Source organism: Chlamydotis macqueenii, chromosome 7 (genome assembly GCF_036417535.1).
Source record: "Chlamydotis macqueenii isolate bChlMac1 chromosome 7, bChlMac1.mat, whole genome shotgun sequence".
Classification (NCBI taxonomy): domain Eukaryota; kingdom Metazoa; phylum Chordata; class Aves; order Otidiformes; family Otididae; genus Chlamydotis; species Chlamydotis macqueenii.
In genome coordinates, this window is record NC_141562.1 from 32356132 (window position 1) to 32370593 (window position 14462).

The 14462-nt window shown below is 41.2% G+C and overlaps 1 protein-coding gene across 1 annotated transcript in view; it reads right to left on the minus strand.

The window, feature by feature from the left end:
- HSPA12A (heat shock protein family A (Hsp70) member 12A) overlaps positions 1-13964 on the minus strand; it is a 57740-nt gene extending 43776 nt beyond the window's left edge. Inside the window, exon 1 of the mRNA XM_086752550.1 lies at positions 13813-13964. Within this exon, the coding sequence (XP_086608676.1) occupies positions 13813-13840 (28 nt within the window). The 5' untranslated portion in view covers positions 13841-13964. The remainder of the gene's footprint in view (positions 1-13812) is intronic.
- Between the last annotated feature and the right edge of the window lie 498 nt (positions 13965-14462).

A 14462-nucleotide genomic window follows, 5' to 3' on the forward strand; every position in this document is an offset into this window, starting at 1 on the left:
AAAGGAAAGTATTATTAACAAATCATCAAAGAAATATTTGTACCCTGCATACAATACTGAAATTTCATTTAAAGGAACATACCAAAGGAGTTACAAATACTGTAATGCACTATTTATATTTTTCCTTTTTATATTTACCCCATTGATCATAGAAAAGGAAATGGCTTATTAAAATAATTAAGCACTGAAGACTCAGATGGATTTCTATATAATACATTGTCTCACAAAAACTGCAATAGTTTATCAAAATGGAATGCAGAAAAGGTGCCACACACCCTATCCATGCTTACACCCCTCTGTCCCCAAATTTAAGCCTCGAGTTTACTGAACTATCTTCTGCAGAATACAAGCTAATTAGATGTAAAGTAGAATTATTTAAAAAGTCTCTAATATTATTATGGTTATTAATCTTTAAACAATACATTTAAACATTTTTATCATCTACTCAGATGTATCATACAATAAAATGCATATTTATGTATAGGATGTAATTTCTAGACATGACAGACAAGTCAGAGCATTACTCTAAGATGACACAGGAGCTGCTCTCCAAGACCTTAGAACTAGTTAATGAAGAATCCTGTTGTTCCTGGTAATCAAGTATGTGTTGCTTCCCAGGGAAGATGCAAACACTCCGCAGTAGGCAATTATGGGATTGGCCCACAGGAAAAAAAAAAATCTTCCTCCAAATCTTAATACTGCTCTTGTAACTACATTTCTTTCTGTTTACATTATAATATGCATGTTGAGCCTGATCTTCAGAAGCATTTGCAGAAGTAAAATATTCACATTTCCTATACAAGTTCTTCAAGAATATATTAAGTTACTCCTCTTGTGCTGAAGTACAAAAAGCCACAGGCTAAATGTGACAAGCACAGAATCTGCTCGGTTCATTAAGATATGTTTGGATCAGATGCTGTTACCAGCCTCCTTTGTGTAATTTCTTCCTCTTTTCAAAACAGATTAAATTTTGTACCATCAACATGGCATTTTCTGTAGAAATGAAGAACAATATTTCAGGACAAGACAAAGAAAAAAGGAATTAGTAACAAAACAAGTTCCCTGCATCCTGCTGTTGTTCCTGACTGGACCAGAACCAATGCTTCCTGAGTGGACCAGGACATGACAATACTGCCTCAACATCTTTGGAAACTGGTATGTTTCCCCCACTTAGGCCGCTGGCTTTGGAGCACAAAAATGTAGACATCAAATCAGTATCTACATGTTTTCAGTGTTTCTCTTTGTTACCAATTCTTTTCATTACCTGTTTCAGCACTCATGTTTCAGCTATTTGTTTTCCAGCCTGTCTTGAGTTATCAGCCTGGGTGTACCTTGAGAAGTTATTTATAGCTCTCTGTGCAAGTCAGAAAACTTGGTGTGACAGTCTACGCATTTTTTTGTGTCTCAGGGAGCAGTGATTAAATAACCAGTGCAATATTCATCCAACGAAAGTGAGCTAACTTGGGTGGTGTTCTATCAGGAATTTATTTGACCCAAGTAACTTGTGATTATCCAGAGGTATAAAATGTGTACAAGGACATTTGCTGTATCCACAAGTAGAAAAATATTTGCTAACAAATAAAAAATGTTAAGTAGAGATCAGAAGTCTGTCTTAGCTACCCATAGAAAATATTGCTTAAAACAGAAAACAGACTTAGATATTGTCATCAAAAAATCTTTAAAACAAATTGTCCATTTCAGTTTTGGAATGCTCTTGAAAACTTATCCATAAGGCTGGATTTGTGGAAGGGCTAACTTCTAATTCTCATCAACTGCTCTTGGTGATTTATCAATATTTTTTGACCAGAGGAAAAAAATCCTTCCAGTGACCATTCTGCACTGTATTCACTGCTGCTCCTGCAAACATCCAGCTAAACAAAATAATTCTACAACAAATCCAACATGCCACCAGCCTAGAGTTTTGTCAGATGGAGAGAGGAATATCATGGAACGCAATGCTACAACCTCTGAAGTAGCAAAGCACAAATTTAATCAAAATGTAGTTACAGTGATTCTGTAGAGTTGCTACCCTGTTGGCACAAGCAGCAGTCGCATTACATTGTAGCTCATTTCATGAGACTCCTAACTAATCATGTGCAATAATTGGGGCAGCCGTCATCGTTACACTGTAACTCAGCTGTTAAGAGAGGCCCTGACATTACCAGAGAGTCCGCAGAGCTAATGAACGAGGGAGTACAGTACAGAATACCGGGAAGTTAAAAAGTCATTCATCAGAGCGGTTGGCATTTACAGAAAAACGGCCAGTCGCCCTGGATTTAATGCCAAGAGTTCTTCTAACAAGTAGTGAAATAGTTGTTAAAAGCAAATTAAATTAGGAATTTTGTAACATTATACTATCTACCCTACTTAAACTGAAAGGTGTTAAAATCTACATGTCCATGTGGGAGCTTTAATATTTTGTACAGTTAGCGTTTGATTGGGGAAAAAAGGTGCACGTGTCACAATTTTTACAACTCTGTTCTGAAAAGTGGTAAATGTATGGATATTCCAGGATATTTAAAAATATCTTATTTCTAAAGGACTGTGATTAGTTGCTCTGAAAGAAAAAAAAAAACTTCTCTCTCAAGCCAGAGAATGGCTAAAGGGTTGCAAGGAACCCAACTTGCAATCATGCAACAAAAAAAAAAAAAAAAAAAAAAAAGGATGCTTAGCCTTTTTGAGTAAATTCCTCCTCTTAACAGTTTAAAAAGAAGTCCTGGATAGTATAATGGTATTTGGAACAGTTCTTAAAAGCAGGATGACTTATTAAGGCTTCTGTAACAAAAAAAACCACAATCGAGTAGTGTCCCGCATAGCTCAAGTTCCAGCTTTATCTCCCATGTTTACTAAGGACCTCTATTTGTGCCAAACCACTATGACAAAAACATATAGCTAAACAGCATGCGCCAAATAAACATTCAACTCCTGACCATTTGCACACCAAAATACATGGAGGAATCTGATTTAGAATCCAAATTAAGGTAAGTCTTCAAACATTTCTCCCAATATTTAAAATACTCCTTTTCTAAATATGATGCAAACTTATTGAATAGAACATGTATAATTTACCTATGAAACACTATCAATTAACCTGAAAGATGAGTGTCTAATGTCAGGGGTTTGAATCGTGCATATAGAATTACAATTTCTGACTTTAGTCCTAACGTAAGCAATTGCCAAAGAACACCTGAATACATTTTCAAGGTGACCAGAAGAGGAGGGGAAAGCAGAGAAGACTCTCTTCTTCAGCGTTTTTTTAAAATGTCAAAGGGTCCTATCCGATTTGCAAATCCCCAAACAATTACAGAACTGGTGAAATTACAAAATCAGCAGATACTCTATTTATAATGAATCGTGTCCATTATCATATTAGCTGCAATTGATGATTTAGCTGATTTAAATTAAATTACTACTTCTTTTCATTTAAACACGTGGAAGAGTTTATTTTCTGTGGTTTCCTGTAATACTCAATCAGTTTAGTTTTTTCTGTTTTTCAGTAAATGATCAGCCACATTCTAGATTTCCAACTTAGCTGACAATAAAATTCAACAAAGGATTAACCTTTAAGTGTCACGGAATACAGAGTAAAAGCAAAGTCCACAGCATTTATAAGAACTTAGCTGATACAGTGTGAACATCTCACTGATAGCAAGTTCAGCTAAACCTGATTTTCTAATAGATCAAGAGAGCAGGACCAAGCTTATTATCTAATTAGAAAGATCTGTTGATGACAGCTGATCTCCTCCGGAAGACTAGCAGTCTGTTCTGAATATTTAGGAGCTTCTGCCAGGCATTCTTATCCAGGACTGGATAAAGGAGTGTTAGTGAACCACTGAAAGTATCAGACATGGACTATTGTGTTTTAAGAAAGCCTCATAGTCACAAGTCACTAAGGTGGTACTAAAACAAAAAGAGTTTTCAGTAGCTACATAAAATCTTCTCTTCTTTATCAAATTCAGCTTCTATTAAATATTTAACTTCACATAATTCAGCAACACCAGGCATCTGCAACATTTTCTACTTCACATATTAGGGAAATTGTTCATTTCAACAGCGAAGCAGCATGCCATAGCAGTGGGTTCTCTGCTAACAGAAGGTTCCCTGCAACCCAGGTAACACAGACAACAGATACGCTAAAGTTTTTGCAAGCGTGCATTGTCTTTAAGTAAGAATCTAACAACACAAGTAAAAGCAGGAATTCAGGAAGCAGGGATATGCTGCTGCTCAACAGCATAAAGCACAGAAACGCAGTCAGGACAGGAAACGGGTGAAATTTCTGAATATGTCTCATGTCACCAGTTTATCCTATGGAAAAGAAACAACTTAAAAAAAAAAAAAAAAAAAAAAAGACAAATCAGGTATCAAGCCCCAAGTCTGCCATCAGAAACCCCACACAGACCTTTTCAGGCACATTCTGCAGTACTTTAGATTCATGTCTACAAAAGAGAAGGCCTGGCCAGGAGAGAAGTGTACTTTGCAAACCTTCACAGACATCACTTCCAAGTGATGGTGAAAGGGACTCATCATGGTCTGAATCTTTTACAGCTGTTTTAACAACCAGAAAATAGGCAACACCACTATGAAATCTTCTCTCTGTAGGAACATGCCTGACCACTAGTGTGTATGTAATATCCCAAGCAACGTATTCAAAGTTCTTTTCTATTTCTATCCTGCCAGAGCGGCCACAAACCCAACAATTGTTAATTAAACTCCTCTCATGATTTTCTGAATCAACAATAGGATCAACACTATTCCTTATTTCAAATCATACTTCTAGCATTTTAAGAAGTGTTTTCACAATAATAAGTCTTTTTTTTTTTCTAATCCATAATATACAGCGCAGAGTTTCATTCATTATGTAGATCTGAACCTCTGACTGAGCTTGAAGACCCACTGGGAAGACCTATACACCACACTTTTCCAGGCTTTCACAAATTCCCAACTGACTCTGCCTGCAGTACAACACCCTGCCTCAAAAGAAAGCTGCAATAACTCTTTTTTATTTGTATAATGCATATCCACTGTTCCACATGCCAAATCTGTTCAGCCTCTCAGTTATTTGTGGGTTGATGAAGCAGATGCACAGGGTAAGTCAGGACGCATTAGACCTACTAAAAATGCCACTGTTGCAGCCAATCTTTATGAGTCCAATAAATCCAAGTTAACTGAATTTACTGTGCATATACTGAACATTTTCACAGATCAAACACTTGCACATATCTGATGGCCATTTTTCTGGAATTTCCAGCCATCCACCAGCTGGTGAGAGTGATTGCTATATGTAGGTATGATCTCAGTAAGGTTGCTGGTCATAACAAAATCTTGGCCAAATTCTTCGTTTTCCATTCAGGCAATATCTCTGGATTTAAAAAAAAAAAAAAAAAGGATGTATCAAGTGAAATATGGACATAGGGTAGCCATCAGGCAATAAAAGACTGGAATGAAAAGATATTGGTTTTCATTCAAAACAATGTAAAACATCGTGAGCATCAATAATAATTTTGCTGCAAGCAAAGCTTGGTAATGATGTCTGCACAACAGGAAAGGAAGGGTTCACCATATTGCTATTAGCTGGCAACTGCTGCTTTGATGAAGAAAACCTTATTCAGCTTTTCCTATTGCTGAGATTTTGCTTTGCATTAAGAACAGAATGTCCCAGCTTCCAAATGTAATATGACAACCTACAGCATTTTACTGCGAATACAAAGATGGCCTTTGAAAATAATTATAGAACAACAAAAAGAAGAGACTGAGAGAAGTAAATAGAAAGAAAACCCACTTAAAATATTCTTACGCTTAACAAAAAGATCTCACATTTCATATCAGAACTAATAAACTTTCATTTACACTGAAACCAATGACCCCACTGCTATTACCATCAATGGAATCAGAGTTCTTTGTTTTATAATGCCAGTAGGCATCCAGTCGGTTTGCTGAAGACTGCAATACACTTCCCTTCTATGAATACAGCCATAGCTAATCTCTGATACAAATCCAAGTTTCCTGATACCCTTTCATAATAATTGGTCACCCAAAGAGCTGGTATTCATTGCATTGATATCAATCAAAGCACAGTGATTTCCTAAGTAAAAAAAAATCTCCCAATTCTTTGGATAAAATTCTAAAAGTAAGACATGTTCCTCATTACAACATTGACCTTTTTCATTTATGCTTCTACATTACCTGCCTGATTAGAGTTTGACTGGAGGAATTACTTTTCCACTATGTTATCAAGCTTTCTAAGATAATTTAAGTTTTTAATGTTATTCTTAAGAGTATCAAAAAACAACCCCAGGTTCATCCCATCGCTTACTTTGTGGATAATATCCATTTTCTTCCACCTCAGCAGCAAAGTGAAATTGAAAGACACCACTTATTTTCTGTGAATTTAATTTAAGATGAAAGAAATACCCATGAATTTGCAATAACCTTCTGAAAATGCCACATAAGTTACACTCATTTCTCTTTTTGAGAAGATGTAGGCTAAACTATTTTACCCAGATTTAATCTGACCTATTACGCTCCCATGCATAATTCACAACCGGGTCTGTAAAGCCTCAGCCAGGTCCTTAGCTAAGTCTGACCCTAAAGCTACCTTAAACTCAAACCCATTCACCATCTACGCTGTAAGTTCTTGAATCCATTTCCACCTTGAATGACATCTTTCCAGCTTTGCGATCAGTCAGCTCCCTCGTCCCTCCCAGTCCTGCTGTGGTTCCCACCTGCTCAGAACCTACTCACACCCCAGAGTCTAGGGCTTGGGGGACTCACCAGTGGTGCTTTGCAGTGATCGCTCTCTTCATAGATTCCAGCTCTTCCACACCTATGCACTACTGCCAGGAGAAACAAGACTGATCCTGCTTTACAAGTTAGAGAGAGCAAGCCGCATGTTGTGAAAAAGGTGGGTTAACAAGAGATTTTGTGGCTCAAAGTGGTAGAATACAACTCTCCAGAACCTTTCTAAATATTCCAGGGATATAGTTCTGTAGCAGACACTTTTAATATGCGCTAACTAACCTTCTCTTCCTTCAACAAGCTTTTCTATGAACTTGCTTCTTTCAGGCTTCCTTGCACTATTTGCCTCTGTGCAAGCACTGTTTTCCTATATCTCTCATCTACTCCCCTCTTGTTTCCAGGCAGAAAGATATAAGGAACATAAAACAAAACAAAGATGTACAGAACCTAGGTTCTGTGAAAAGACACCTTCCTTGAAAAGGTTTCCTGCTGCTCCTCCTTCATCATCACGTCTGTCGTCACCTACCTCATCTACTTGGTTCACTGCAAGGTTGTCAGGAATCACACTAATAAGATTATGCTCTAATTCCCAGGACCACACTCATAAAACAGAACACTTGTGATGCTAATCACTTTCTCTGGGAAAAATACAATTTATCGGCTACGGGTGGGCTTGTTGTTTTTTCTTTTTAAAAAGCAAGATCAAAATACTACAGAGTTATAAAAACCCCTATTTTACCGCAAGTTCCTATTTAAGAACCATCTCAGGATGCTATTGTGTCCTGAAAACATCCTAAACATCCTAAATTTACCTTTCTAAGTCAAGATATTCAAAGCAATATTATTCAAAGACTGAACAAGAATAGCTGTTCAGCTTTTCTGGACCATGCATCCAGCACACCGGAATAAGAACACTTTTGGCGGTACTTAGAAGGCAAAAAGGTTATTTAGTTAAGAAACATTCCTAGATTCATGAAGCAATGCATCAAGCTGGAGGATGCAACGACTCTTTTTTCTTAAAACATGATTTGGAAAAAATACTTGAAAATGTTTGTCTTCTTCATTTTGACAATCTTCAGGAGTGTCGAACATAGAGTCACACATTCGTAGAGTCTTAACAAGAGGAAACAAACCTCTCTCTCTCTCATTCTCCCAAAAAGAAAAAAAAAAAGAAAGAAAGAGGGAGACAGGGTAAGAAGAATAGCAAGAATAGCCAAACTAGAATAACTATTACTTCTCATAGTAGTCAACATGAATGATGTTATATATAAATCCCTTTATACTGTTCAAGGGTATTAAACCCAATTTTATTCCAAGATGGGAAAAATAAGAGAATATTATCTGTTGCAAAACTGCAAAAATTGGTATCACATTTGACAACTCATTAGCAAAGTCATGTGTGAATCCATAGTCCATGGCTATTGATTTAGCTTCTGAGTGAAAATTTTTAGCTTAATCAAGAGTAAGTTTGTATTTCTTTATTCTTTTTATTTTAGGATCTTGAAAACAGATCAGCTATCAGGCTTAAAGGAAAATACCTTACAAGGAAAGAAGCCATGGACAGAAGAAAGTACATGTTCAGAATCTGTAAAGAAGATCACAAAATCATGCGATCACTGACCAAAATCCCTTTCCAGAGGTTTTTACACTAGCACTCATCAGGCTCACAGTCAAATGCCATGCCTGTGCATACACATCACACAAAGAGCAATACTGAACAGTCAGATAACCAACTGGAAAGTTACACGGTCACGGCGACAAGCAGATGGTATGGTCTGCAAAGGAGCTCCTGCGGCTAAAATCATAACAGGAGTATAGCTGAGTAAGCAAGAGAGCTACTACAAAAGGTTGATTTTTGAATCCAGCGGTTTCATAACAACAATACTGAATGCTTTTGTAAATGGCATGCCCTGCCGTTCTGATTATAGTGTGTGTTCTACTAAGGTATCCATGGAAACTTGAGAAAGAGATGTTAAATTTCTTGGATCTGTTTGGCACGAGGGAATGGGGCTTGTTGCCAGTCAGCCTAGTATAAACACAGGTATTTTGATCTTTAAACATGGAGAAAACATTGAGTCCTCAAATGATGAAATCCACAAAACCAAATTGTCACAGGAATGCATTTCCCAAGCAATCACTAGGAAATGGCAAGGATGTACTAAAGAAACTGTGATTTTAATGTTGTTCTTATCTCTTAACAGAGAAAAATAGCCCAATCGCTGTAACAAGGAGAGACACACCTGAATATCTACTCTTCAGACCTCAAAGGGAACAGGAAAAAAAGAAAGTGTGAATACAAATGCACAGAGCCTCGCAAGGAAAGGCTGTGCAGGACAGTGGGCATGGAGCACTCGGGACAGTAAAACTCTCCGAGAGACACTGCTTCAGCCCTAGAGAACGGTCCCGAAAAGCACTAAGAACATAAAACGTATCCAGAAATGGACAAATCGAAGCAGTGCTCCCAGATAAATCCCTGTGGGAGAAGGAAGTAACATTAGGAGAATAATTTACCTCTACCTTTTTCCCCAAGGGAAACCAGTGCAGGTTGGGTAGGCTCCTGCAATAGAGTTTTTCTTCAGAGAGAGTAAATTAATAAACTCCCTCAGATGACATGAAATTGCTGCTAAGAAACCTCATTCACATACACACTTCTTTCTGGACTCCAACTGATATGAATTATTAGAAACATCTCTCAATATTCCTCAGAAATTCCATCTGTAGAGAATGGTCTGAAAGCGTTGACTCAGGCACTGAGGAATTACTGCCAGAAGAAACAATAGACATATGAAAAACCCTTTCCAGGACTCCTGTTTTTGTAAATTAAGATGCCTTTAGAACTGATCCACATGCCCACAGCCCTGCAAATCAATCATGGCAGAGCTACTGATTTGGGCCAGCAAGCACCAAATAACTCCCGCACACGACAGGATCACAGCAGCGTGCCGACGACAGGACACATCAATGCAGCTCATAAAGCTGCTCTCTGATGTCCTTGACACACCCTGATGCAGTCCAGAGTAAGGACATTCAGTGAAGTCCTTAGTAAAGAACAAAGGCTTTCTAGCCTGAATGCTGGCCTCCATATTCTGAGTATTTTAGTTTATTTATTTGCTTACTTTATTAGAACTGACTGTGTTTTCCTTTTCATTTACATGAAAACCTTTCTCAAATCCCTCTGAGACAGACTTTGAAGGAATTTCCTGTTTTAATACCCATTACTTACACAGTCCACTACTGGCATCCTAATTTAAAAACACTGCAAAGTCACTGCTTTAGTAGTAGCTATGCCAAAATTTAAAATTCACATTTGTTTATTTTAAGTGCATATCACTATGCTTCTTAACAGCCCAGTACAGCATATGGGCCATAGCTGACATATTTTGAGTAATGAGAGTTATAGAATGTCATTTTTAAAGCCAGAAATGTGCCTGGTCACTGAGAGGGGGCAGTTTTAACTTAATAACCCAAGAGTGAGAACATTTGTCACAGTGAAGAAGTCTGCAGGTATACCACAGACATTTCAGATCACTGAAGTTCACGCTTGGCAGCAGCATTCCCTCAGCGCAACACCAACATCTGTGACCTTACATCACCAAACAGCTGCACACTCTTCAGTAAAACATCTGTGGAGTGAGCGTACCATTTACAATCATGATCGACGGACATCAGAGCTCATTCCTGAAACAGATTCCAAGTCCTCCTGGTCTCTCTCTCTTTGATCATTGGGGAAACACAGCCAAACAGGCCCATGTGATAGCGATGTAACCTGGAGTTTCACCTATTTTTGTTTTCAACTAGCAAGGCTGCTGAATAGAAAAGTGGCAAGTGCCATACAGAAGCTGAATAAGTAAGCAACTGAAGTCATTTATGGATAGACAAAACACACTACAGATGTCACAAAGCTGCATATGGAAAATGTCAACATCTACTTTACTTAAAAATATAAATAAAAGTAGTATATCCAAACTCCCCAAAAAGGTCACGTTGCCTCATATCTAATCAAGGTCATGACTGTTCTTGTTTTCTACTCCAAAGCAGCATCATCTGAGTACATTGTTCTTTATTCCTTTCACATTTACCCTCACTGTTCACTGAGAGCTAGCACAGCTTTTTTAAACACCCTAAAAATCCAAGTTGCTCCTGAATAATATTTACGGACTAAAACAGGCACAGAGAGAAGTTTCTAAAACCAGAAGTGGTGTGCTCTTTGAAGTCAAACACTTGTGAAATCCCATCTGACACATCGTCAAAAGGCAGAACCAATTCAGGTACAGAAAATGGAGGTGACGGCACATTTTTAGGAATTTTCTTAAGAAAGGGATGGTTGTCTGGTGAAATTATAGACAGAATAAGTGAAATCATAGTAGAGGACAGCAAAAAGGGAACTAGTCACCCAGAACATCTTAGAAGAATAAGTAATCAAAAGATGTAAAGTATTTGACCAAAACTGAAGCTGTAAAGGAAAAAAAAATAAATTCCAGACTTAATTGCAACAGCAGAAATTATGTTCAAAAGGAGACTCAAGAATTTCAACAGCATTTCCCTGAAAGTGGGAGAAGTTGTCTGTAGCAGGTCACATCACCACAACCAATAAATAAATAAATAAATAAAACAATACAACCAAAACATTTGGCAGAAAAGAACACATGATAAGACACTAGTCAACTTGCATATAACCCAATCCACTAGTCACATGGTCAGAAAGTGAAACAAATCCTAAATCTTGACATTGATATGCAGGGATCAGGTCTTTTGCAGCTGAGGCAGCATTCTGGTCTTCCTGCACAGAACTGGCCTCTCGAAGGCTGCTCTAACCTGAGCCGACATCCGAGGCTGCAGCAGCCTGTTCCAGCTCCTGGTGACAGTTGTGTTCGAGAAACATCCTCGTCACACCTTCTACTCAAGGATAAAGCCCTCTTACACCACATGTGCATCAGCTAAATCAGCCTCTGGACAGAACAGACCTCCTGGGGCATCACTACTGCTGATGCCAGCTTTGGGGAAGCTTTGCAGGTACAGAGCTGGGCAGCTCTGTTAAACACCAACTGCTGTCCCAGTGGGAATGAACTAAATATTCTGACTGAAAGCTTATAGGGTGACAGTATCATAAAGGAAAAGTTGTTGGCTGAATCAGCATCACTCAATTAGGACCCCATGGCTTTGAAAACACTAAAAGTCAATACAATTAGAAGCTTTACAATCAACAGCTCCCGGGTATGAACAATTTAATTCAGGCTCAGATACCTGGCTTCATCCTTAGAGAGTGGTCCTCTGATCTGAGTGGTCCTCAGATACCTCGGATACCAGGCTCAGATTCACCAAGCTGCAGATACCGCATTGCTGTGCTAACTGAAGCTATAAAAATGACTGGCAGGCACTGCATACAACACTCGGCTATTTTACATATAGACATTTCTTTTACGCATTGCACTATGCTGCAATAAGTGACTGCAGCTTCAGTGCTGTCAATACAACAACACTCACTAAATCATGTTTTATCCCCAATTTTTTTTTTCTCTCAGAGCTTCAGCATTCCAGCACATGGAAAGAACATAAAGATTTCTGGCATAACAAATAATTGTTTTACTACACAGTTTTCTGTCTTCTAACAAAATCCCTCCTGCATAAATTCTCCCTATGTCACAAGTTACTTAATTGCAGCACTGCATCGCACTAACCCTGCAACTTTGCAGAAAACAAAACACATGATACCCTGTCATCTAATAGACAAATAAATCTGTCAGTCTGTTCTTCTCTTTGTCAGCTGCATGCTAGAAAATTGCTACAGCTTATTTCAAACCAAATAGACATCAGAGATTTTATTTATGAAGCACAGAGAGAACATTTAGATGGGGGGGTAGGGCAGGGAGGAAATCCAGTAGAGCAGGTCATCTTGAAGATTCAACTAGTTTTTACATACTGCTTTCTGTTTGTTTGTTTGTTTTTAATGGATACTTTATGACTTTCATTCCACTTACACTGCAATTAAGCCATTTTATTCAAAATATTCTCCAAATCCCATTACACTCTTCCCCATACATTACTGCCAGCACCTTAGGTTCAACATCACAGTTTCCTCAAATCTTTGCAGCATACAGTGAGGAAGAAGGGATGGAGAGATCAAATGAAATCAGGCTGAGTCTGCATTTCCCTTAGGGTTATTCACCCGTATCATTTGTATCCTAGGAACCCTCTTCCCTCCCCCAGCTGCCTTCCCACACACGGAGAGACCACCCCTGTCCTGCAAAGGCTGTGTTATTTTTATCAGGCGCAGTGTAATCACGAACGGACCAAAACCACAGAATCCTTGTTTCAGGGAAAACCGGATTCACATCGTCTCCGCTCATCTAAGTCCGCAGAGACCCGCGGACCCGTTAACGTGGTAAAACGGAACCGCTCGGGTTTTATCCCATTCCTACGCCTCGCTGGGAGCTCCCTGGTCGCCGAGGCTGTGCCAGGATGCGAAGGCTCGCCTCTCACCCCATACAGCGCTGTCTCTCCCACCGAGCTGCCAGGTCTTTCCTCCCCGGTGTGCCTAAAACCCGTGCCGCCTTCCTTTATTTCAGCAGCAGCCCCCGATTTCCAGCCCAAGCCCCACCCCACGCCTTCTCTCCCGGGCTGTTGCTGGGAAAGGGAGAGACCTCGAGCCGCGGGGAGGCTGGAGCCACAAGGCCGATGTCGCCGTATTGTTTTATCACCGGGATCCCTTCCAGCTCTGCTGCACCGGCTCCTCCCGGGGGGGGCTCCGCGGGGCTGAGCTCCGCAGCGAGCCGTGCCCCCACCTCGCCACCCCGCTGCCGCAGCCGGCCCTGCCCGCGGGGACACACCCCTCCACCCCGCGCCCGCTCCCCTGCCCTGCGCGGACACAGCCGCCGGGACGTTGCCCACCGCCTTCCCCTCCTCCGGCCGGGGCTGCGGCTCCAGATCATTTCCCCCGATAAGCCGGGGCCGTGCCGGAGGAGCGCCCGGGCTCTGCGCCGCGCCGCGCCCGCCGCCGGCAGCGCTCCCGCATTGCGGCGGGGGCCCGGCGGGAGCGGGTGGCCCGGTGGGAGCGGGGGCCGCTCCCCCCCCCCTTACCTGCAGCACTGCTCTCTGTCTCCGACATGGCCCCGCGGCTCTCTGCCCTCCTCACTGCCGAGGCATGGGCCGGAGGCCGAGCTGCGCTGCCCAGCCCCGGGGAGGGGAGGCTCCGCTCCTTCCTCTCGTCCCCACCCCGCCGCGCCTTCCTGCAGACGGCGCAGAGAGCCAAAGGGCAGGCTCCGCGCTCGGCCCGGCACTGACAGGCTTCCCGCGCAGGCTGCGCGGCCCCTCCCCGCCCGCTCCCCGCAGCCGCACAAGGGACCCGCGGCTGCGGCTGGGAGGCGGTGGGGGGAGCTCCGAGGGGCAGCGCAGCCCAGCCCAGCCCAGCCCCAGATGCGGATTTCACGGCTGCTGAAGCAGAAAAACCCCGACGGTGACGGCTATGAAAAGAGCACCCCCGCCCTGGCCGAACGCACCGCTCCGCGCGGAGGAGCAGGGGCTCCGCAGCCCTGCTGGAGACACAGCCACGGTGCTGTCGGCGAAGGTTATGCGGGCTGTTGGCCTTCGGGTTGTCAAGGGTGTGTGGGTACCGATAACCTGAACAGGTAGAAATCATGAACAGGTCCCCCAAACTCATGAGTTACGGGGTTACTTTTACCGCATGGGATTCTTTTTATTTGCCTTTGGAGTGAAGTCTCCCATGTGGT